Raw genomic sequence first — 26,583 nt, forward strand, 5'->3', positions numbered from 1 at the left:
CTTTGTCTTACACAATTTAAGTGTTACACGCTAGAATAATTCAAATTACAGCACCTGAATTGAACGCCGAGGGCCTTTTAGAAATAGCTGAATTTGTTTACTGATTGTATGCTGTTATTGACTTTCCTACTGTGTGAAAGGAGCTCTGATTAGAGAGTCAGTGGTGGCAGGCATAGAGGAGCCGGATAGAAAGGTTTAAGATTAAGGCCATTTTCCTTTATTGTTTTCTAAGTTGTCTCCGTGTCTCACTGACAAATGTATTACTTCTGTTCTGTTTCCAATAGCCTTTGAATCTGTGTAGTTTGTGAGAAATGGAAGTGGAAGACCACCCACTGTAACAGTTAGTAATGATTTACAGAGCGGACAAGACATGTAAGGTGAGATAAATGAGTTCAGTTTTTAAGGACTTTAAAGGGACACAAAATTACATATTTCCCTCATACTTATAGTGCTGCTTTTCCATCTATTTTTTTTTTTTTTTTTTTTTCGGTGTGAGCTGTAGAGTTTTGGAGATTTCAGCCATAGAGAAGTCTGCCTTCTCTCAAACATAATGGGACTAAATGACATTTGGCTTGTGGTGCTCAAAACATCTGAAAAATTCAAAACCACTGTCTCTTTCCAAAAATCGTGACCCGGTTACTCGAGATAATTCAGCAGGTTCATGTAGGACCTACTTTCATTCTATTACAAAGTAGCTCTGGTACGTTCTACTGCAGAAAGAAAGTAGTTCCTACATGAAACTGCTGACAACAAGGTCTGTGGATTATTTTCAGCGACTGAGTAAATGATGCTTTTGATGCTTTGAGCACCACAAGCCAAGTGCCATTTAGTTCCATTATACTGGAGAGAAGGCAGATATCTCTACGGCCGATATCTCCAAAACTCTGCAGCTCACACCAAAACAGTATAGATGGATAAAATGACAAGACAGGCCAGAGGATGTCTGCATGTATATTTGGTTTGGGTTGAACTGTCTGTTTAACATGGTTAAGGGGCTAATGATTTGCTAACATTAGCTTAACAACTTTGTGAATCAATGAGACTGGAAACTGAACATTAGGCCTACATTTTTACTTGTTAGGATTCAAACTCAATGTGTAGGATTTGGGACTTGACTTGAGACTTTAGTGCAATGATATGAGACTTACTTGTGGTTTAAGCAACAAAATTGCTTGGTTAGGTTTAACAGATCATAATCAGGGTTAAAATAGTTAACGTATGCAACGTAACTTACATAACTTTACGAACTTTGAATTTATATGAAGTTATTGTTGACAACAAGCTGAATAGCTGGACACCTGGTCTCCTGTGTGAAAGTTCTGTGTTTGTTTGGCCCATCCATGGACTTTCTCGCTCTTTATGCCTCGTAACCTGACTTTGATGGCACATCAAAACATAACGCTAGAGGAGCAGCACCAGAAATGATGCCAGAAGTCACAGTTTGAAGCATAGGGGCACTGACTGAGCTGCTGCGTTTAAGATGTTGAGAGTGAGAACAGGCTGAATAAGATATATCAACAATGTCAAGTTGTAGTCCAAAATCACGTGCAGCTTCCCCGCTTGAAAGGGATGGAGTCACCCACCCAGAGGTCTGCCTGGGTTCCAGCTTTTCCTTTTCCTGTTTGTTTTATTTTGCAGGTGCATCAATTTAGTTTGACAGTTCAGATTGATGGTTCCTTTTGTTCCATCAGTTTCATTTGTCATTAGATTTAGCTGTTAGCCGTTAGCCTTCAGGTGAAAAACCCTTAAATGAATTTAAGAAAGACGTAAAAAGAAAAAATATTTTAAATACAGTGCACACTGCACATTCTATTGCAAGTAAACATAATATTAAATAAATGTAAACAGGTAACAGAAAAAATATACCCCTTTGTAAATATTGTGAAACCCATCAAAGTGTCATATTTACCTTAAATTACACATTAAATGCAAATAAAGCTACCCACTCAACTTAGAAGTTGTTAGATAAATTCTCTGATGTCTTTAGTGTGTCATGAGGTTTGTTGACAGTAAGACATATAAAATAATGTCAACCTCATTCTTTAAAATATTTTCACTGTAATATTTATATTACAGCGTTATAACAATGTACAGAATTAATCATTTTTTAGACACTAATTTACATGATATACATAGTATTGTTACTTACACGGGTAATATGTATTGTTATGTCATTATATGCATGGTTTAAAACACCCACAGTACATTTGATATGGGCTGAATGTACCGTATATGCCAGATCCTCACCCAAAACCAACTCTTTTGTTTCTACTCACACAAAGAAGACAAACATCCTCAACAATCGGAAACAGTCGGATCGAAAGCTTCTTCTCTCTGTGTGTTTACATCTATCTGCTTTGGCATGCCATTGTTTCCACTCTCTCGAAGTTCTTGGAAACAATGTGGGATGTTTCACAAGTTAACCATTAAACATAGCTGGTTTTGTTTTGTAATTATATCTATCTGGTGTCAGGCAGACTGCAACACTGAAGCCACTACTTTTATATAGCTTGATTATATGGTTGTGGGGGATCACACTTTGTGTGTCTGGAGTGGTATGTTTTCTCCTTCTTTTTTTGTCTTAGAATTAACTGAAGGGTTTATAAAGATACTACAGAGAGATGCTCAGTTTTAGGAACATAGAACAACTGGATGTTATGTTAATCTCTAAAGCTGGGGTTGGTAATGTTGGAGAAACCAGCAAGAGTAAGCTACAGTCTGAAAGTAACCAACTAAAAAAATCCCACCCATCCTTTCAGGCTTCCCTCCTAAAGTCACTCCCTCAAAACACATGAACTCACGCTGTCTACTGCTGGAGGACAAGTCGCTAACTGTATACAACAACCTACACATGAAAGAAAAACACCTATTATCATAATGACTGTAAAAAAACAAACATGAGTAAGGGATAATGTACAGTGAGCAGGTTGTTATTGTGAAATAAATCCTGACAGGATTAGTGAATCATCCTGAATGACTGCTTATTATATGGTTACTTACAAATATGTATATATATGTATATTTGGCACACATTTAAGTGACACAAAATATTAATTTTAATATGATTTTATGGTTTTATTTTGCAAAAATGACCTGCTCACTGTTCATTATCCTGCTTGTTACATGGTTATGTACCGAAAATTAATCATTTGACACAAAATATTAATCTTAAAATGATTTTAGTGATTTAACAATTATTTTATTGTTTCTCTAGAGTCTATGATCAGAACTGTGTCCATAGCAATGGTCTGTTCTTCAGATCAATGGTCTGTTATACAGAATTAACAGACCTCAGAATGCAGTACTTGACCAATCAGAATCAAGTATTTAACAAAGTCATGTAAAAACTATTGATATTGTGTCTCATAAGACTTATAAGACTGTCTCATACTATGATTTACTCATGAAAGTGGCCACTTTTGCTTTTTTTTTTTTCTCATGCAAGATATAACTCAAATGAACATTATTAGGGCTCCATGGTCAAGTTGTAATAATAAACTAGACTTAAACTAGAAATAAAGGCAACAAAACTACTTGGTTAAGTTTAGGAAAAAATCATGATTTGACTGATTTGACATATGTTGCGTTAGTTAAAAAAAAGTCAATATGGATTTAATATTGCTTTAATAGACACAAACTTTGGTATCTTGGGCAAAAGTCTCTTCTTTGTTTGGTCTCCTTCATACACAGATTTTGTTGCTCTTTATGCTACGTCACCTGACGTCAGTGGCACATTAAAACATAATGCGAGAGGGGCACATCCAAAAATATTGCTATGGGTCTAAGTACAGCATTACAGTTTGAAGCATGGGGACACTGAGCAAGCTTTTTTGCTTTTACAAACTTTATCGCTAAAGTTAGAGGAAGCAATTCTTGTGTATCTAGCTCTTGTAAATTCTTATAAGCAACTTAAAAGTTCACAAATTCTATCAGTTTCATGTTACACAAATTCACTGAGAACCTTGTATCTGTTTGAGTGTCATATATTACTCACAAGTTTCATATCAGAGATATGTTTGTTAAAATTCACAGATATCTTTTCCGTATGGGTGCCTAGACTTGTGGAAGACTCCAGTCATGTGCAATGAGTGCACAGGCAGAGTGTGTGTGGGTAGACAGGTATGTATAGATACACAGGCAGGCAGGCTGTCCAAGTGTTTCATTCAGGCTGAATTAAAGGATTGGATGGGCTTATTACATGCCTGTGACAACCACAGATATCATATTTTTCTTTTTTAAACTTGAAAGTTTTTTTTAGAGCATCTGATTTATTCATAGCTGTTTGGATGTAAAGAAAATTTAAACAAATATAACAAAAATGCTTCAAATCATCCACCCTTGCCTTAATAATCAGCCAGTTCTGGTTAATAAATATTTTATGGTCTTTTACTCCTTATGTTGAGTTGCGGTCCTTTGTTTTGAAGTTGTGAAATTGAAGAAATAACAAACATTTGCACAGTTTTGCAGGTGTTTTACTAAAGTGTGAAGGTGGAGCAGGTTATCACGTTTTGTATTTACATCTTTGTAAAAGACTTTACTTTTTCCAGGGTGTAACTGGATTTCCCTCCTGATGTCTCCGAACTCCCCCAGTAGCGTGCACGTTATGAATATTTTTCAACCCCTAATGGCTTTGAAAAGCATGTGTAAACAGCGGGTTTGCTTTCAACAATACCTTCCAAAAACTATTAAGCCGCATGATGGCCTCCTGAAAGCTGATTCTGGTGGATGACTGGTGCTCCCTGGTCTCATAACAAAATGGTTTGCGGGCTAAGTGTTCCCAGTGCTTCTGCGGTGACTGGAACAGGGCTGGATCCTCGCTGTCTGAGACAAGACACAAACATGTTCTACTTCATCTGCTCTTCTGTTCCCCGCTAGCAACTCTGCCAGCTCACCTGGCCTTATTCCCAGATGTTTGGTTTCCAGCAATTAGATGTTTGAATGCTCACACAGTGTCCCCCCCATCACTGTAGGAATGCTCTGGTTCACTTCTAATGAAGACTTATTTACGGTTGCATGACACTCAGTAAGAATCTAGCCTTAAGATACTGTGGTATAGCACGTTTAATCTGTAGGGACTGGCTGTGGTTGTGGGCAGCCAGTTGGAAAGTGTCTGTTATTTTTGGCGTAGACTCTTTTCTCACTGTGAGATTCATGCTTTCAGCACCTGAACTGCTGGTTTACTTAAGACTCTTCTCTGTCCTCCTCTACTGCCAGAGGCAGACACCAGAAAGTTTGGCCAATTTATAGAAATAATGGTCGTAGTTTTTAGGGAACTAACCTTGATCAATCACATGAGATTTTAGCTATAGAGCTGTAGGGATGTCACAATGTTGTATCCTTTATAGAGCTGAAACTGTTGGGCTATTAATTGATAATCAATTCAGTGTTAAAGGCATTTTCTCAAAACCAAAAACCCCAAACATCTGATGATCCCAGCTTCTCAAACATGAGGACTTGCTTGTCTTTTGTAGGCTTACATTGTAGTAAACTATTATTTTTGTGTTGTGGACAAAACAATAAGACATTACTGGAACTTTTTCTGATGTTTTACTGACCAAAACAATTAACTAAGAATAAAATAACAGATAAAAAAATAACTGTTAGTTGCAGCACAAGTCCTTTACATTAAATGTGGTGCATTGATTACCATGAAATTTGCAGTATTACAGCAGCAAAGTGGACAGTAAAATACAAAGAAACATCAACAAAAATGATAAATAAGTTAAAAAACAAAATATGTGCAAGAGGAAATAAAAACAGTAAGCACAAACAAGAAATAGATGAAGCAGTTGAATTTACATCATTGCTCAGAGGAAATATCAAAAGTGCACAGTTGAAATTATATTTCACCTGACTAAAGTATAGATATACAGTATGAAATGATATAACACCTGAGTAAAATATAGATTTTGTACAGTTTGAGTTGATATTGCACCTACTAATGAATAAATAAATGCACAAATAAATATGGCAGAAGATGCAGCAAATCTACATGCATCTCTATTACAAACAGGGAATAGTTTTTCAGTACAGAATTCACCGTAAATGTAAAGCTGGAGTTGTGCCTACAGCTACTACAGCCTCGGTAATAACAGTTTGCACAGCAGCTAACAGCCAATTAGCTGCTATTTTAGTTCAGAAGAAACCTGGAAAACACCTTCATGAAATGCCATAAGCTGTTCTGCAGCTTTACACGACAATATCATGTGAGAAGCAAGTGAACAGTAAGTCTGTATTCATTAATTTAGCCATGAAGCCCTTTGTCATGGATGTGGTATTTTTTAAGTCTAGAGTGATAAGATCCAAACAAACCAAATGGGAGAAGAGTATGTTTGTGTGGAACAATGTGAGACATTTTACTAATGAGAGGTATTTCAAAATTTAGATTAATAAATAATAATTATTACTATTACTATTCTCTTAGCTTATAACATGTTTGTGCTTTACCATCTGTTTGATTCAATGGCACACAGCAGACAAACTGTAATTGACTAGTGACCCGGTCTTTGTTGTAGCCGTATTTTCTTTTCTGTGTGTAGCTTAGCTTGTGATTTTATGGTGAATTTTCTGCGTTTGGTGGACGTTTGCAAAGACAGCGAGAGGTTAACCTGCACAGTCACCTTCACAGCCGCCGGATTTCAGAAAAATGTCTGGCCTGATGTGATTTGATTTTTGCAAACTAGAGTCAGTCAAAATGTGGGACGTGGGGCAAGGGATAAAAATGCAATGCAGTCCCACATAAAGTAGGACACCCGAACAACCTATTATTGTATTTTAACATAAATACAAGTACATTCACATACAGCATATAATTAACAAGTTTAAGTCATGGAAAGACGCATTTTTTGTTTTCCAGTTCATCATAAATTAATTTATAGACCCATTTCACTCCTATCAGCGATTATTATTCATGTAAACAAACATACATAAACAGTTTAGTTTAATAATTGAAATTCAGTCTGTTTCAGTTTCTGGTGGTGGGGCTAAAATGATCAAATCAAAGTGTCAGTCAACAACAAACTGACAACAGTTGTCCCTCTCCAGGTCCCATTCACTCACCGCTACAAATGTTCTCTATTTAAAGAGCTCCAACATCAGAATCATCATTGCCTGCTGAATATCTGACGATAAAAAGTGAGTGATTAGATTAGTTGGCCGTCGTTTTGCTGAATCTGTTCGGCCTCTGTATTTCTGTTTGGTTATTGCATCATTCAGACTTCAGCCCACACTCCACTAATCGCTTATGGTGAACAAATCAAACTGATTGTTTAGCTACAGGCGTTAAGAACAAACTGGATTGACTATTCAGACTGAGATGATTTACGGCCAACCTGCCTCCACACTGACGCCAGTAATGGCTGCTCTTCAGCGATTCTGTCTTATCACTCACCAACTCACAAATTCTCAAACTTGACAAACATCCAGAGCACCTCTCCCAGCCCGGCGACTTCAGCGGCGTGTGACTAGATAAACAGACGAGGCAGTCAGTGAATTTCTCAGCAACTCAGCTGCTGAATCAGTTGATGTATTTATTTAAACAATCAATCGCAGCTGTTGGAAATGTGATCTTTAATTTTGCTGAAAACTTTTACAAATACATTCAAAGGCCATAGACTATCATTAATGCAGTTCATGTCAGAAAATAGAAAACAAATTGTGAAAACATGTACACATAATTTAAAGACTGCACTCATGTTTTCAGTCAACTAATCACTGTGAGACATGTGAGCTCGTATGTCCAATAAATAATTAACATTACAGAAATTTCATTCAGTAAAAGAGTATTTCACTGATATTAATCTAATGGTGTCAGCTGTCATTGATCTGTGTCATGATGTACACTATTAGAAATAAGGGTTCCAAATGGGCTCTTCATGGAGAGCTGAGGTTCTATCGGGAACCATTTGTTTCTGAAGAACCCTTTTTTACTATAGAGGAAAAGATTCTTCAAGGGCTCTTTGTAAGTCTGCCAGTTACATCAAGAACCTCTCTCTGGTCTCTAAGAACCCTTGGAGTCTCTCCTTGGAGAATGCTTTCATCAAGGGTTCTTTGTACCATAATATAACATTTTTATCGGTGGAACCCCGTGGGTGGATTTTTGATAAAGCTCTAGGAAAATAAGAGGGTTCTCAGTAGAATGCCCTGGGTGGATTCTTGTTGGCACCAAGTAAAGCTCCCTTGGTTAGCACCCTTAGAAGGTGGAAATGTTCTGGATAGAACCCAAAGAGAGGGATCAGGGGGAAACCATTACTCCATAGATTTATAGGTTCTCTATAGAACCTCTCATTGGGGGTTCTGGGTGGAATCAATCACAGATGGTTCTTGGTATAACTCTTTATGTTGGGTTCTAGGTTGAACATTTTCAAATGGTTCCAAGTGGAGCTCTTATGAAAGCAGGCAAAAAATGGTTCTGCAATCCAGGCAAACCAAAGAACCCTTTATGTTTCTAGTTAGCTGCTGTTATTTCTAAGAGTATAGGTCTAGTTTTCCTCCCTGTTGAAACACATTGGCTGATTATTGTTTTTTTATTATCAATGAATCTCATGAAAAGAAACATAAAACCTTCACTATACTTTAAGACATTCCTTCCCGTTCCACTGAAGAGAAATATATCTTTAAAAGTGACAAAGTGACACACAAAAATAGCGTCTATTTAAAAAAAGAAAAGAGAAACGTCCTTAAACAGCAGGGCACTGTAGTTTTTTTGCACACATTACTCAAATGGATATAAATAGTGTATTTGTTGGGGACTTTTTTTTGTAAAAGTGGGATGCAGGGGATTCATTACCACATCTACAAAGTGTCTATGAAAATGGGGGAGAGGTCGCTCCGTCCTTGTCAAATGCAGGATAAAAAACAGCAGTTGGGTTTGGATTCAAAGAAAAGACAACAACTGGACTGGAGGGTGAAGACAGTAGTGTACCTGGGATGCAAGGTATCACTGTGCTGAAAATCTATACTCAAATAAAAGTACTTTTACTACCATAAAATAATCACCCAAAAAAGTGAAAATTACTACTGAAGAAACCTTTTAAAGTAAAACGTAAGGTGACCAGATTTCTGAAATGAAAACCGGGGACATTTCCAGTTCAGTGGTCAATATATCATTAAAATATTCAATGTTATTATCTATGAAATCATAAATGGGGACAGTTCTGGTTTCATGTCATTAGATAGTAACTGTAATAAACTATGGTGCAGGCCGACTGACAAAAGTGTCCTAATTAACTTTTTAGAGCGTGTCATAAAAACATAGCTTACATTTCCATGGTAAGTGAAGCTATCGTATGCTCAATAATGCCACGTAAGATGTTATTTCACTTTTAGGTCTTTTTTTTAACACTCAGTAAAAAAAACTGGGACAGCTCCCGCCGGTTACAGGCCACCAAAACAGGGTAATGTCCGCCGAAAACCGGGACCTCTGGTCACCTGTAAAGTAACGTTAAAACTGGAGTCATAGACTGTATACTGTAGCTACTACAAGGAACTTTCATATTGTCTTGATTGGAGACCCCTGTGGACAAAAGTGGTAGTGTTTCCACCTAATAACCACAAATTATACTGTCAAAAATAAAATTATCTAAATAAATAGATTTCATTGGGAGGCTGAATAAACACTTCATCATGTAACTGATGACTTTTTCAGATGTTGGTATAAAACGTGTGGCCAGATTTTGCTGCATTGTGGTCAAAAGAGAGGTGGTGCTTATTTTTCATCCAGGCAGCTAGCAGCTTGTAGAGGGGCTCCTCGTGTGCTTGTCTGTGTAACCAGACTTCCTGAAAAAATTGTGACAGTTCCAGACTGCAAGCAGTTGTCCTGAATCCCAAATCCTGTCCTGTTTGCCCCCCCCCCCCCACAAAAAGGAACCGTTATAGGTATAGATAATATAAACAACATATAAATCCATGAAAATATTATGATCAAATCACTTATGTAGGCTATAATAATACTAATAATCCCTTTAATTATTAAAAAATGTCCTGTTTGTTTTTGGAAAACATGTAAGAGTATCATTGATGTGTTTTCACTTGTCTGTTGCACAATAAATAACTGATTGTTGATGTCATTCGACCTGCTTTAAACGAGATGATGGAAAGTGCAGCTGCCACTGCGGGAGGAATTTTGGATAAAAACAATATCTAAAACAATGTGTTTTTTAAGTTCCTGCAGCTTAATGACATATCACATCATATTAATGACAATAATACAGTCTGATGTTATTCTCAATTATTCTATACATTTTAATCATTCTGATATGACATCACCCCCTCCTCACATTTAGAGCCAAAAAATATACTTGAGTAAAGAGTATTTTAAAAAGTACATGAAAAGTGCTCTTTCCTAAAAAACTTTTTTACTCATGCATTGTGTGTAACTCAGTACTACTCACTCCTAATTGTATATTAATGCAAAACAATTTCAACGCTTTCTGAAGCCTGTAATAAACACTGTTTTCCGCTGAGGCCAACAACACTTATTTTTGTCAAATTAATGCTTCTGCCGAAAATTAAATTACATAATTAAAGAGGAAACAAATACCAAGGTATTAGTCAACTGAAAAGAAAAATCTCATCAATTGTCTCTTATTCTCTGATGAATTTGAACACATATTTACTTGTGTGGTCTGTGTTGACGTGGTGGACTTTATGTTTTATTGTGGAGGGCCTGGCTTTTATCATCAAACATAAAAAAAACACAAAGTTTTTTATCAGTTCATGTGGTACTTTTACACTCTACAAATACTGGATATACTGAGATTCATCTGACACCTCTGTAGGAAAGTTAACTGGTTTATAACAGCAAGCGATTCACTTCCCACACCATACTTGAACAAAAACACACTGTGCTGTTGTGCGACAGTCCTGGCTGGGTCCTAGCACCTGCCCGTCTTGTTATGCCTGAGTAAAAATAGTAACATTGCATCGCAAATCAGTCAAAAAAAAAAAATAAATATAGCTGCCCTGTGCTGTATGTGGTTCTTTGTTTATGTTAGCTGTTGTTTTAACCAATACCGCAGCTCTAAATCTAGATCGTTTATCTGCGAGGATCAGCCTCCTTTTGTGTGTTTCCGGGCCGTGTCGAGGAGCTGTCACAGCATTTAAATGAGCATTTTGCTTCAGCGAGAATGAAGAGTTTTTGTCAGCCTCCACTCATCGTGGATGATTAGAGCAAAATGTCTACCCATCTTGACTGGAGATCGCCACAGCTCCAGATAACATGCTCGGTGATTGAAGGTCGCAATATTTTGAATTCTAATGGGGCTGCAAGATGAATTGCCTGAAATAGACTGTAGAATCTTCCTGCTTCCTCCTCATGCCCCCCTTGCCTGTCCGCTGTGAAAAGAACCACTGGGAATGGCAAGGCCCGATGATCATAGAATTATTGGATGGTGATTCTAAACCCTTCAAAGAGGAGTTGCTATGGAGATCTCGCTCCAAACTGTGAAATGATTCACCTTTGAAAGGCTGGAGGGCCTGAAAGCTGAACACATCATTGTTCAGGTGGCGGTTGGTTAGAAAATTGCTGGTGCCTGTGCAATCAGCAGCACTATAGTAGTTAAGGATCTAAAAAGGTTTGTTCTCTGAATGATGTGGGACAACAGTGGTGTGCATATGTCGGTTCCTTTCAATCAAAGCACTCTCATGCTCCGTGGTTTAACAAAATAAATTGAATGACAGAGGTTAAGCTAATGATAAGGGAATTAACACTGTTGTTTTCTGTTAGAGTTCCTGGAACTGGGGCCTCCCCAGTACGTTCACCTTTCAACTGGGCACAGATCGGACTCGTCTGAACGGATTTCCCCTACATGCAGGGTTGGCAGGGTTACTTTAAAAATGTATTCTGATACAGTTACTAATTACCTGTTAAAAAATGAGTACCCTTATGCAAGTAATACAATGTTAATATAACATAACTTGATTACTTTCTGTAACTTTTGTTCATATAGGTTTATTAATGATTTCTTCAGCTATTCTTTCTTTTGTTATGCATGATCATGTTCAGATTAATAGCGGTAATTATGCGCATGTACTTTGTTAAGTAACGTCATGCTGTTCACACTTCACACTATAACCTCCCAACAACCATCATGGTCACCAGCATCACCCCCTACAGTCCCAAAATGTTTTTCAGTAGTAGTAGTATTGAGAGGCTAACTAGTTAATCGGATTTCTGTGCAGCCAGCCTTAGCAGTTGGTCTATGGAGCTAGCCTTAGTGGTTGGACTGCGTAGCTAATGTTAGCAGTTGGCCTGTGTATCTAATGTTAGCCCTTGGTCTGTGTAGCTAACGTTAGCAGTTAGTCTTTGTACATAATGTTACCTCTTGATCTATATTGCTATTAGAGGTTGGTCTATGAAGCTAACTTTAGTGGTGGCCCTGTGTAGCAAATGTTAGCCATTGGACTGTGGAGCTAATGTTAACCGTTTGTCTATGTAGCTAACATTAGTGATTTGTCTGTATAGCTAGCATTAGCAGCTGGTCTGTGTAGCAAACATTAGTGGTTGTTCTTGTAAATGTTTTTGTAGATTTGATGTCGAGATCTTGGATGATGACATTATTTTCACAGTTGAAGGCAGAATTGTCACTGTATTGTGATGTTGTTCCTCTTTTCTGAAAGACAGACTAATGTTGAAATTTCCACCCAGTGAAGCATTTTTCATTACAGGACATATTAATGAATTTATTTTAAGATTACTTTAAGAAGTTCCAGTGACACCAGAGTAAAGTTGTGAGACTCTTGAAGAGTTTTAATGTGTGCACAGTGTGTATGACAGTATGTGATTTATTTTAAAATGTATCCCCATTTTTACTAAACATGTCTGTAATCTGATTACATCTTTTTCTCTGACTGTAATTGAACACAGTTGCCTTTGTTGGATCCTGATTACTTAATCTAGTTACATGTAATCCCTTTCTCCCCAAGCCTGCCTTGTTGTAGTCTTTTTTATTTTTCAGTCAGTGACATCAAACAGGGTGGAAGATGCACCTTTAATACTCGGTTTGGTATGAGACACTGCATTTGACAGTAGATTACATAGGAATTGGAGGCACCTTGTGAGGTGCTGATATTCATACTATCGGGCTCTGTGATTTCACTGTGATCTATTTTGAAAGATGGGATCATGTAGAAAACATGAGTGTATCCCTGAAGGGCTCAAACCCACCATTTTCTGGTGTCAAACTGCTTCTTAGCAGCCAATGTATTTGCCATAATTGACACGAGAAACAAGGCTGAATATGCCACAAACTCTGTTACAGAAGGAGTGCACTACAAATTGCTGTCAATTTCTTGTATCCTAAAATGAATGTCAAGACGGTATTTCCTGAATGAACATAAATACCCTTGTGTGCATTGCCAGTGTTTTTTATGCTGGGAAGACATCCATAATGTGCTTTTCCCTGACAGACTCATAAAATAGCTTTTACTGCTCTGAATACCAGGAGAATTGCGGCACTGAGTTTGCATGAACATTTTAAAAGCAGTGCGAGGAATGCAAGTTCTTTAGATGTGCTCTTACCCGTCTTGCATGTGAAAACATGCACAGGAAGTTAAAAGTCAATGAATACTGTAATTTAACTGAATTATGTTGACCACATATCCTCCCAGGTAGCAACTTCAGAGGAAGCAGCTCAATCAGTATTGATCTTGACTTGACTCAGATGACTGCCTTGTCTGTGTACCTGGCAGAAAAGTAATGATATACAGTAAGCTCAGGCTTGTTTTTGATGTTTTTAGGTGTCATGCTTGTACAAGCTGAAACTTTTATTCATTAATACTGAAGATTAAAGCTATAATATGGAACATTTCTGCATTAAAATGTCTAAAGACCAGACATATGTGATATATTTCGTTAAGTTGTGTACTTACATTATCCAAGATAAGATAAGATAAGATATATGATATGAGAAATTAAAATTAACATAGCAGCACAAGGGAAAAAAGTGGCTGTGCAGGTGGAAACAGTAAAAAGATAAGAGAATAAATATAGAATAAATATAAATAAGATCAAATAGGAATACCATATACAATAAGTGTGTGTGTGTGTGTGTATACATGTGCAATGTGCAAATGTTTCTGTGATACACATATAAATATAAATGTTTCCGATAATGGTCAAACCCAAAGAAATTGTATTTTATTAAAGGTAACAACCCATTTCCTCCTAGCTACTACCTGCTTTAACTTTCGGGAAAACACAGAATAGATCTCATACATCAGAGAGTGAGGAGAGAAGTCTGCCAATGTGACCAAATGTAACGTTAATAAAACTTTTGTACATTATTATCCATAATTCATGATCCATGAACATGATTTCTGCCTCTGTCGGATGGATTTTCATTAGAAATTGTGTTTTTTTTTTTTAGCAATGAAGAAAACAACTCAAATAATCCAACACTACCTCACAGCTACGGTTGGGTATTGTATGAGCTTTTTCCGATGCCAGTGCGAAAACGACACTTTTAAAGCAGTACCAGTCCTTTAATGGTACCTGAACTAATGATTTAAAAAGAAAAAAAAAATGAAAAGAAATGAAAAAAAGAGAGTATAACGTTACAGAACAGTGTTTTTCATTGCTAAGGCAAATTTGGGCTTGAAATTGATCGATATAACTTTTCATTTTGCTTCCTTCACACACAATTGTTTTTAACATTTGTAGGACATCCAAACTGGTGTCGAAAAGCGAAACAGAGCCACTCTTTAGACTGTTTCCACCATGTTTCAGTACCCAACCCTATTCAACACGTCATCAAACTATGTGTTTGTTTGTTTTTTTACTGTTTTAATGTGAGAACTTCCATTTAGGCTACGTTCATACTGCAGGCGAAAGTAAGTCTGATTTTCTGACTTTTTGACTCAGATCTGTTTTTAGCACAAGTCACATGTCATCTGATCTTTTCAAATCTGATTAAGGCCACTGCCATATGTGGTCCAAAGTTTTGATTTTTTGCACTTTGTGACCTCAGTGTGAACAGTCATACTGGAATTCATGGGACTTTTATGTCTGATGACTCTAGTGGAGACATGGCAGATGTAAAACACACTAAAGAAAACATTTAAACACATTTAAAATACTCATCAAACAGCTGTTTCAAACTAAGGCCCCGTCCCTTAATTGATTGATAACCAATCATATTTCAATAGGGCGGCACTTGGGGTGACCAATCAGGTTTCAGGAGTGGCCAGTGCCCCACCCCCCCAGAAACAGATTTTGGACACATTTAAATAAAAGTCAGCCAAATTTAAGATAAAAAAAAAAAGACATTTATCTATAAATGCTCTGCAGTGTGGACATAACCTTTGTGTATTTGTTGCTGTGAATTTTTGCATGGTGAGGTGAATATAAAAATAAAAATCATAGTCACTAAAATGTATTTGTTTTTTGTTTTTGTTTTTTTTTTTTATAGATGTTTTTCCTCTTGTAAATGTGAGTGCATGGAGTTCTAGCTGCTCAGTCTGTCTCAGCTGTAAGTCCATAATTTTACAGAGCTTAGCCTGATCCCTAATCAGGCCATTGAACACCGCTCACCCTCTGGAGACTAATCCTTTTGTTCTGTTAATAAAGGAGCACCTGTTAATAGTGTCTTCAAAAACACACACCATTTGAAATGAAGCAGTAAAATTTAAATTGTGAGACAGACCTGACTCCTGAAGCTGGGTCTTTCCAACCTTGTTCTTTTTCTTTTTGTGTGTGTGTGTGTGTGTGTGTGTGTGTGTGTGTGCGTGTGTGTGTGTGTTTTTACCGTATTGCATGTGGCTTTGTGTGGCACCGCAGCCTCATAAGAGCTGTCTTCGCAGAGCCCTACCCAGACCCAGTTGTTAAAGGACTAATTGTGGAGATTGCCCCCTCAGATTTCTCTCCTCTCTTTCACCTCATGCATTTGTTCTCCAGCTCTAAGCCTTGAATGGGACGGCGGTAAAGTAGATGTGAATGTTAAATTAGCCGAAATTAATTAAAGCAAATTACTTTGGAATATGTGGTAGTCAGAGGAGAGTGTCAGCTGATGACTAAATAGTGAGTGATCAGCTGCTCCTGCTCTTTGAAAAGCCTCTTTCAAATTTTGATTTATCAGCTTTTTATGAAGGATGTATAACAATAGTTAGAAATGAAGTGGTTTATTTGAGAAAGTAAGAAATGTGTTATGAAACGATTGCACTTGCTTTGGGTGTTTAAACACTTTTTAATAAACAGACAGACATATAGCCATTCCTCATGCTTTGATTAACAGCGATTCATACCAATCATGAGTGGTTTATTAACCACGTGAACCTGTTTTAAACCTCTTTGCTCCTAATTAATATCTACTAAATTGAACAACAGACTCGTATGCATTTTCCATTTGAAACACAGTGTATCAAAACTGTACATCATAATTGTTTATAATGTATGTATATTCTTGCAGCTAACAAAATGATTACATTGCATTATATTTTCTGAGTTCATGCAGAGACAATAGCAAATTTTCATTCCAATCAGTGCTGAACAGGGAGCTGGTAAATTGGCGCAGCAAAACAATAATTCCACTGATTAGCCCCTTTCTGTGTGGCGTAAGTGAACTGTTTATACTGTGGAGTACCTCTGCAAGAGGAGAGGAACCAAAACAGCCTGATTAGGCAAAGAGTAATTGGATAAGTTCATTTCACCATGAGGACAACGCACAGGATGACAGCTTGCACAAAAGTCTACAGCTTCTGGTGGCTTGCATGAATAATAAGGCCACCGGTGTAGGATTTTTGGATGTCTGTCATTTTGTTGCTGAGCTTTGATGTTTAGATGTGACTGATGAGTGGTGCTAGATTGTAAAAGCCCCGTGGTTTAGTATCATGGAAAATCAGGTACTTATGCCTCCTTAACCCAGCAGAAGAACAAAATATGATATTCTGTGTGTGTGGAAGATCACATTATATTGGTTCAGTTTAGATTTTAGTGTCTCTTACAGTTGACAGACACTTTGAGCTGGTCTCAGAGGCACTGGTTCTTATAATGAACAAGAGGCTGCTACACTATGAAACTCTGTGAGGCTGTACTTAAAGGGGTAGTCACCCCAAAATCAAAAAACATTTTTCCACTGACCTGTAGAGCAATTCATCCATCTAGATTTTTTTTTTGGTGTGGGTTGCAGAGGTTGGGAGAAATTGGCTGTAGAGATTTCTGCCTTCTCTTCAATATAACTGGACTAAATGGTGCTCAAAACACCAAAGTATACATTTGAAAAATGAAAAACCAATGCTTCTTTCCAAAAATCATGACCTAGTTACTCAAGATAATCCGCAGACCTTGTTATGAGCAGTTTCATGTTCGAACTTCTTTCTTTCTAGTTGAAAGAAAGTTGTTCTGATAAATTCTAAAACAGCTTTTAACTAAATGTTAAGGTCTTCATGCTAACATGCACACAGTGTCAAAGCTAACAATACTGATGTTTAGCAGGCCAAGTTTGCCATCTTAGTTTAGCATGTTACCATGCTAATTCTCATGTTTCACCCTATAAGGAACATTAATATCTACAAAACTGAGCCTTCCTAAGTCCCGCCTCTTTTTGCTCTGTATTCCAATAAATAGTTGAGCAAACTTGGTACGTTGGTACCCCATCACATATAAAGTAAATTCTTTTTTTTAACAAAATACTATCTTATAAGCTAGGTAATTGTTGATGTAGATTAGCCAGCTAGTTAGGTAGCATTTTGCTAACATTAGGTAGCTTTCACTTACCTGTCAATTTTACAGGTGACCCAGCAACATCTTTTAAGCATTTTCTTTTCAACATAGATTAGTGTAGCACAGAATATCAAGTGTCGACATATTATAGAAGTGGACACCAGACACAATGATGGCGCCCATTCACTTCAATGAGAATTTTTCATCTGGCGCAAAAGTTTTCCAGCTTCCAGGTTTACTTCTGCAGTATGTGGTGTACTGAATATTGCCAGTAGCGTTGCCTCCTTGCCCCCACCTGCAAGTTCCTGCAATTTCGCTTTTTGGCCTGAGGAGGAATTTTTTTGCTGCAATACCATGAGTTGCCACTGGGGACAATTGGAGGCAAGGCTGAACAGAAATGCCCTGTCTAGGTTTATATATTATATCTATGGTCATTGTGTACTCCGCAGTGCCCTCCACTGATGATGCCTCCTTGATTAAAATGACTCAAAAACTGGTGGAAAGGGCCTGTGAGGCTGTACTTCACCATAACATTGCTGTGAATATACATAAATAAATATAAATATAAATAATATGTGATGTGCTCACAATGACAAAGCTAACATGCTGATGTTTAGCAGGTCAAGTTCACCGTCTTAGTTTAAATATCCACATTGAATAATATTGTGTAAATAATGCAGTATCTCTTAAACATACTGTTTGCTCTTAAATCATTTCCGTTTCTTTGCGTTGTCGCTTGGTCTCCGTCCCTTAACACCTCCCCCCTCACACCTTTTTCACTATCAGTTAAGTGTAATTGGATTTTGTAGGCTCTTGTACAGTTGTTCAGTCTTTACACCTCCCCACACTCAATACATAATAAACAAAGTTTAAGATGACTTTTAGTGATAATATTTTGTTCAAATTTTCTACAGTAGATATTCAGATATTATTGTTATTGTGAACTCTTTTAGCCAAGATAATCATGCAGTGAAAATCTGATATTGTAACAGCCCTCATCTGGACTGAAGTGCTGGACTGATCGACCGACTGATAGGTTCACATTTCTATCCTTTGAGCCACAAGGCTTAAAACACGCTTAGGTGGTCTCAGGGGAAGTATTTCTTGTTAGTGAAGGACCTGGTGTCATCTGTAGACACCCTTGATGTTTATCTGATCAGTGGATAACTTCAGCCCATACAAACTTTTCAGCAGTCTCATACTAAATGTAAAGATTCCTCAGGTATGCTGTTGCCAATAATGACAGCTACGCTCAGCTCTGAATCATCAATACTTTGTTCATGTATCACTGTTTGAGCTTGTTGAGAGACGTATGTGACAGCGTGGTGATGAGTAGCGTGCATCACCACGGTGACATTATTATCTCGCAGGGCCTCACCTGTCAACAGACCTTTGCTGTTCAGGTATGTACACGTGAATATGGATGGTTAATCACATTAGGTGACTACACCATGCACATTCCAAACATAGTGTCCCTCAACACAGGAATACTGAAAGCCAAGTCATCATTCACCTGACATCCACTTTCCTGTTGACTGAGATGGCATGACTATTATCCCACAGTGTGAAACTTCACGAGTCGTTGATATTATTGATTGATTTATTAAAACATGTGCAGGCATATTGCCATTACACTGCTTATATAAATCAAGCGCAGGCTTCGCTAGCTTTTTGAGACTGGGAGATACCTGAAGGGTAACGAGTAATATAGAGAGCTACTTGTTTGACATAATAATGAGAATTACAAATTTAATAGGCTACAGACTGTCTGTGTTCACTGATTACCGTTGATAATTCCTCACAATCATTATTAATAATGATTTGACAATCAAAATTAATATTTGATCATGCAACTGTAATTATTTCTCTGTTAATCTGTTAATACAGTCATCACTTTTGTAACTCCTTTTTACAAATTATTTCTCTTATTTTGAACAAATCGTTTGTCATATTTTCGTACGAATCATCAAAACTGTCACATTTTTGTACAAATCACCACATTTGTCACATTTTTTGACCAAACCACTTGACACATTTTGTACAAATAATCACATTTGTCATATTTTTGTTCGAATAAGTTTTAAACAAATAATCAAATTTGTCACATTTTTGTCCAACAATATCTGTGTTAAACTTAACGTTCCCAAACTCCTAGCATGAGGGCGCTCCAGTGGTAAAATACAACTGCACACATTTATTTAAGAACTGTGACCTTGATACTTCATTTCCACATTTCAGACTTTTTACTCCACTACATTTATTTGACAAATTTATTACAGAATAAGGATTTACATACAAAACATGATGAGCTTATATGCACTGTTATAGATTAAACTACCCAGCAGTATAAAATAGTTCAAGCTATGATCTAAAATCCTACTTACTTACTTGTATCAGTAATAATAATCCAATAATATAATATTTGAAATACAGTAATATGATAATATTGCAGGCACAGGAGTCTGAATACTTTTTTTGATTCTTAAAGCACATTTTGTTTTAAAATGAAACATTTTTTTTTTTCTTTAGTGACATTTTTTCAGTGCAGGACTTTTACTTGTAATGAATTATTTTTATATTGCAGTATTGCTACTTTTACTACAGTGGCGGATCTGAATACGTCATCCACCAATAGGGTGCTCTGATCCCCCTTTTATTTACAAAAGTGGTGACATTATAAAACAAACTGTGTATGGGTTCTAAATTAAAGAACGTATTGCAGTCCACTACAGTTGCCACGAGTACTGTTAAAGGCTGTCACTCTCTTGTGACAGATGTACACCCGTGTCCCCCCGCCTCTCCCTCCCTCACCCCTGAGCTCTGCTGGAGAATCAGAAGGAGTCCTTAGAGCAGCTGCTGGCTAAATGGTCTGCTTCAGAGCCTCATTACCTAATCACCAGCACAGCCACGGCTAAGACGCAGATGATTAGGGGAAGACTGTCGTCTATCATCCATGAATGTTGACATTTTTCTCTTAAATCACACTCAGTTTTTGTTTATCTCTCATATTTTTTTAACTTAATGTCTAATAGTTTTAAGACAGAGGTGTACAAAATGCATGACCACACACTCCCCACTTCATGCAGATTGACAGACAAGCCTGTTATGTCGCACTTAAAGCTAATTTTAGTGGAACTTTCTTTGACACAGTGAGCTGGTTTCTCACAGTTCTGACACTGAAAAGAAATATTAAATATATTCCTGAGTATTATATTACATTTGTTATGACTTCCCTGTGACTCCCACTGTGCTTTTTCATGCGGATGTTTATTTTTTCCCATATTCTCTGCAAAAAGCTAATGATTTTTCTGTGCTAAATCTAATCACTGCTTCACAGTCGATTTCAAGAAGTCAGAGTCATTGATTCAGTTGCGTGTACCGTATATGTTCACGTAAAGGAGTGCTGTTGTTGCTGAAAAAAAAAATATATATATATATACTGATGCACTCTGTGTGTGTTTGTGTCCTGCCTCTGCAGGTGCTTTTGAGGATGAGGATATCATCCATGTTGAGGGGACGGTGGACCCAGTGAGGGATATGGAGATCATCCACGAGGAGCTGAGGCTGAAGGATGAGGAGATGATCGGCCCTATTATTGACAAGCTGGAGAAGACGGCCATTAGAGGCGGTGACAAGAAACTCAAACCAGAATACGTGAGTCAATGTCCCAGCAGGCCCTTTGCTCCCCCTCACAGCAAGGCACAAATAATAACCCTCCCACACACATGGCCAGCGAGAAAAAAAAAAAAAGTATGTTTTTTTTAATCTCCCTCCAATAGGTCTCACCCCTCCCCCTGCCCTATTTTTTTCCCTTTCTGAGATTGAAAGTGATCAGGGGTCAGGGGTTTTCTGCTGTAGAAATCATTAATAGAGAGTTACTTATTCAGCTGCCGACCCTGGGTCACAGCACTGGGCTAATGAAAGTGTTTCCACACAGCTCTTTTCATCTAAAGTAATACTCAAATCATGGCAGAGCTCTTGCTCATGCTTATACACCTACAGCAGCTCAGGAAATTGTATAAGGCCATACAGTGGGTGACACATATGCCTATACCTCGCTATGAATACCGTAAATGTTTAGAATATTCTTTGACAGTGGATTCCTCAGCTAGGTGCAGGGCAAAATGCAGGGTGAGATCAGAAAAAAAAAAAAAAACCACACATCCCGGATGTCGGCTCACAACGTATGTGCATTCAGATGGTCATATTGTTAAGGTAATGAGGCTGAGTCGCAAACATTAGCAGTGATTTGGTTGTAAATGTCTCATGATGCCCCTCCATCATCGGCGCAGGCTCGGATGGGCGAGGGGATCCGGCCTTTCACTCGGAGCGGCGTTCCCAATTTCAGGCCCCGGCACACCGAGGCTCTGACCACTCATTACGCTAACGAGAGGCGCTTTTTCACCTGCTGCACAGGCCCCCGTGTTTGGTTGGTTCCCCTCAGACTAAACGACACCCCCTCCCTCCATCCCTCCCCCCTTTTCAGCCAACAGCACTTCCCCACACCCCTGTAGCCCTACAGACAGGAGCCATTCAGGCTAGGCAGGTGGCCGCTTACGCACATAATTGCTAACAATTTTAGGCAATGAATAAAAATGATACATTACTTGTCAAAGGTTGTGCACACGTCGGCAAGTGAAATCTATAGAAGACCTCTTTAGATGGCAAAGAATGGTGCTTATCAAAGGCTGCACCAAGCTTTTAGATGGGAGGGATTGTGTGATTGTCTCACAGGCTGAGTCTGGCGTTTGACACGCTCAGCTGTGCACAGACACATATACACATGTTTATATCAGCATCTATATGCAGAACATGTGTTAGGACGACTACAAATATACAGTTTAAAGGAAACAATAGTGCTTATACGTTATTTTGTAGAGCTCCAGGATACAATGAAATAAAAAAGAACACTCTGTGCAGATATCTTAGATTTTCGTCTTTACTGAGTAATTTGCAAGACCTTTGAAATAAGATCTAATTTCCATTGTTGCTCTCAGTTTCCTATAAGCTCCGTAGGGCTTTATGTGGCCTAAAATTACAGGAGCAAGAATTGCTTTTATCCTACTTGTCGTAGATTTAAAGCTTCAACAAGGAACTTTCATTTTCTGTTAATTTTGGAGGCACCTTTGGACAAAAGCAATAGCGTTTCCACCATAATAACCACAAAATATAATGTCAAAAATTACATTATCCAAAGAAAATTCCCCTGCTTCATTTTAACCATCTAATGCACTACTCACTGTAACTTTGCCTGGGCAGGCATTAAGAACAATATAGAAATAACCAATCTTCTCGGTGAAGGTCTTATTAACTAATGTAAGGTCATATAGAGGCATCAGTGATAAACTGAGACTGTTTCATAACCAGTTAAAAACTCCTTGTTGTAGCTTTAAAGAATTATTTCAATAGCAACTCATTTAACCATCTAAATATCTGGTTATTATTACATTAGTAAACCTTTGATTCAAGATGATTCATCATTTGCAGAGTTGCTTTAGTAAACACAGTAGTTTACATTAAGCTGCATCCCAAAAATCTTAAATTTGTTTGTTGTTTTTTGTAAACACGTTTTCTCACATTTGTATATGTTCTGTTAGTGGAAGTGAAATAAGCATAGTAAAATTGTATTAGAATTCTGAGTAATTTTGTCAAAATCACACAAATCTTTATGCTGAAAAACTCAAATTATGCCTGATGAGCAATTCATTCATTTCCTCTTCATTTCTACTGTTATACAAGGTATTGAAATGACCAACTAGTGATTTTCTTTATGAAAACATTATGACATAACCACATAAATCTCTACGGTGCAAAACTCAAAATATGCCTTGAAATATGCTATACAAGGTATGGGAACACTGCATTTTACCATATTACACTCAGAGAGAACTAATGTATACATTGTACTTATACTATAAAGTCGAATACCTTGTGTTGAATATTTGCAGATTGTGAAACAAATGAAACATGAGGTGTTTTAAGGTCATCTGGCTTCTTTCCTGCTGAAATAAGATAAGACAATTAAGACAAATACATAAGGGGATGAATGAGATTATAAACTAACAAGGATTTCCGCTAGGGAGAGGAATACTGTTTTATCAGATAGCTGAAGGTTTTTTTAGTTTTCATACTCATACTGCTGCAGCATGAGTTGAAGAAAACTGGATGAAGAAAATGGAATGAATTTTAAAAGGGAAAAAAACACCAAATCAGAAATTTGGAATTTATTATAAAATAGTATATTTTGGTTAAAAACTGGCATTGCGATGAAAAAGGTAGCTTAATGTTTCATTGTGAGTTGAAGCTAAATGTATGCACATGCAGCAGCACATGCGGGGCTCATATGTATGCATTGTCGTAGAGATTTAAATCCATTTTGCTTGTGCTGTGTTTACAAGAACAATGTTTCATTGCTTTTGTCCGTGTGAATCCTCAAAATCCCTATCCTTAAAAAACAATAATAAGAAGCCGGCCCACCAGCGGCGCTTCATGGTGGCAGGCATATGTGTTTGACCCTTGTGGGACCTATATGCCTTTTATTAACACCTGCCTGTTAGAGGAGCGCTGCACGGCGGCGGCGAGCTGATGAGGGAAACCTGGAGCGGGTTCAGCCTGTGTCACTGGCCGTTTGCTGTTTCCATTTCACAGATGATTAATCTCTCTGTGAAGACTTGGGCCGGCGCGGGCGGAGTGTATGCAGCTCTTCCTGCGCTCTCTCCCGCTGGCTGCACTCTGGCTGCCTGACTAAAAGGCCTTTAGAATTCCTGTGGAGAGAGATGTGCAGAGAGTGAATGCAGCTGGCTGGGGGTCAGTGTGTGGAGCTTTTTCTGCCATTGTGTAATTGAGGCTCTGGCAGGATTTTTTCCTCAGTTCTTTCAAAAGGGAGTATGATTGTGAAGTGCTGCAAGGGTTTGGGGAGGGAAAAGGAGGTAGGGGGAGTGTTGCAGGGGGTGGAGGAGTTTTTATATGAAGGGGGAGGTCAAGTTGACAGGAACAAAAAGAATGTGTTCCGCTAATTTCTGTGGGGCTGGATCAACAATAATAGGCTCAATTTCTTTATTACAAATTTTATAACTGCCTCCCTCCCATTTTCCCACCCTTTTCCGCTTCCAGATCCTGTCAAGACCCAGTCGTGCCTGTGGTCTCAACCCACAAGTACCTCAGTAATGAATGTGGCACACAGAGCTGGAAATGCTCAATATTTTCTCCAGAAGAAACCGTGAATAATTAGTTCTGTACCTCACTAGTGCTTATTCAGTGTGACTACATTCTGCAAAGTGCCTGAGGAAGGACCAATAATTTACACCTAACTAACCAACTTCCAATTAGTTCCCTGCTCTTTCCAATTTTGTCTCCTCTTTCTCTCCTTTTCATTAAACAGTCCCGGTGGAATATTGATGTTCAAAACTGCGGCTCTAAGCGAGAGACACCCCAGAAGGCATTTTTGTCATGATTTAAAGGAGGGAAGGGGGTCTTGTGCATGCCATCCCCTGTCAAAGCCAGGCCACTCCTGCATGAATGCGAGCACAGCCATTGTTCATTTTGGCATCAGGATGCCATGCATTTAGGAAATAATTACCCCATACCCTGCTGGGTTTATATTCTTTTTCATCTCCTTTAATGGCTTCTTGTTCATTCTCTTTTAACCCCAAACAGGACGTTATGTGCAAAATCAAGAGCTGGGTACTGGATGAAAAGAAGCACGTCCGCTACTATCACGATTGGAACGACAAGGAGGTAAGTCTTTGATGTTACAGTCAAATTTATTAACGTGATTTATCTCACTAATCTTTTCATCTGACCTAAAAGTACAACTGCTGTTTCCTCCTCTTTTGTTTTTTTCCCTTTCCTCTTTTGTGCAAATCACAAGTTAATATTATGCACAGCCTTTTGTTGGTTGTATTTTGACATTACTTTTGTACAAGCTAATGACATCTGGCCGTGCTGATTTTGATTTCGAGGCTTCATAGTTGCACCCCACAGTGCCCATACACCAGACCCTAATTTGATTTGGCTTCACTTATCTCTGTCTGTGCTGTCCTCAAAGGCCACTTTGGAAAGTTTGGATGCTCAGTACTTGCCCTGTGTATCTTTGTCACAGATCGAAGTGTTGAACAAATACTTGTTTCTGACATCCAAACCAATGATTTACCTCGTTAACCTCTCGGAGAAAGACTACATCAGGAGAAAGAACAAATGGTAAGTGTTTCGAGGGAAGGCGGGAGCCGTCTCATTGCTCTCATTAATCATCACCAAAGAGATTTCCTTCTACTTATGCACAGAGTTACACTGAGTCCTACTAACTTTGACTAAATCTGCATTTCAGCTGCAAAAAGTCTGCATGCATGCGTCGGCGTATGCATGTGCCCGGGTGTGAGACGTGTGTGTGAGTCGCTGATCTACTGACTGTGGTCTCCTGCTGACAGTAACGGTCATATCTTTGTGAGAGGATCTGCCTGGAGGTGGCACTAAGTAAGCTCTAACACAACATCCAGCCCTGCAAAGCCCAGCCAGCCTTCAGACTCTGCACTTCATTACGCACATACTGGCATATGGTCCCCATTTTCCATCGAAATGTGTCATTTCCATAAGATATCAAAGAGAGTTAAGACTTTAAATACCAAACAAAGCAAACATATGTACATACAAAGCCAAACAAGGATTTAATATCATCTGGAGAGAGACAATAAATCACAAGGATAACACTCTTTAATATTAGAATATCTGAAATTGTTTTGCTCCAAATGTTTGGTTTTGTCATCACATGCTGTTGCTTTACAAGAATCACTTTACAGCGGGGGTTCCCAAACTTTCCCAGACCCAAAAGAAAAAAAACAGTGTCTCCGCCAGGCCAAAGCTTGCAAAAATACATCATGAACCGCCATAACATCCACATTTCTAAATTGATTAGGAATACAGCAAACCAT

At 38.1% G+C, this 26,583-nt stretch overlaps 1 protein-coding gene across 1 annotated transcript in view; it reads left to right on the top strand.

Moving 5' to 3' along the window:
* Nucleotides 1–26,583, top strand: part of LOC146322967 (obg-like ATPase 1) — a 74,013-nt gene that overhangs the window by 14,371 nt on the left and 33,059 nt on the right. Inside the window, exons 5-7 of the mRNA XM_084725133.1 lie at nt 21,135–21,310; nt 25,313–25,393; nt 25,758–25,855. Coding sequence (XP_084581259.1) covers nt 21,135–21,310; nt 25,313–25,393; nt 25,758–25,855 — 355 coding nt within the window. The remainder of the gene's footprint in view (nt 1–21,134; nt 21,311–25,312; nt 25,394–25,757; nt 25,856–26,583) is intronic.

This window comes from Lutjanus erythropterus, chromosome 8 (genome assembly GCF_056507025.1).
Source record: "Lutjanus erythropterus isolate fLutEry1 chromosome 8, fLutEry1.hap2, whole genome shotgun sequence".
Lineage (NCBI taxonomy): Eukaryota > Metazoa > Chordata > Actinopteri > Lutjaniformes > Lutjanidae > Lutjanus > Lutjanus erythropterus.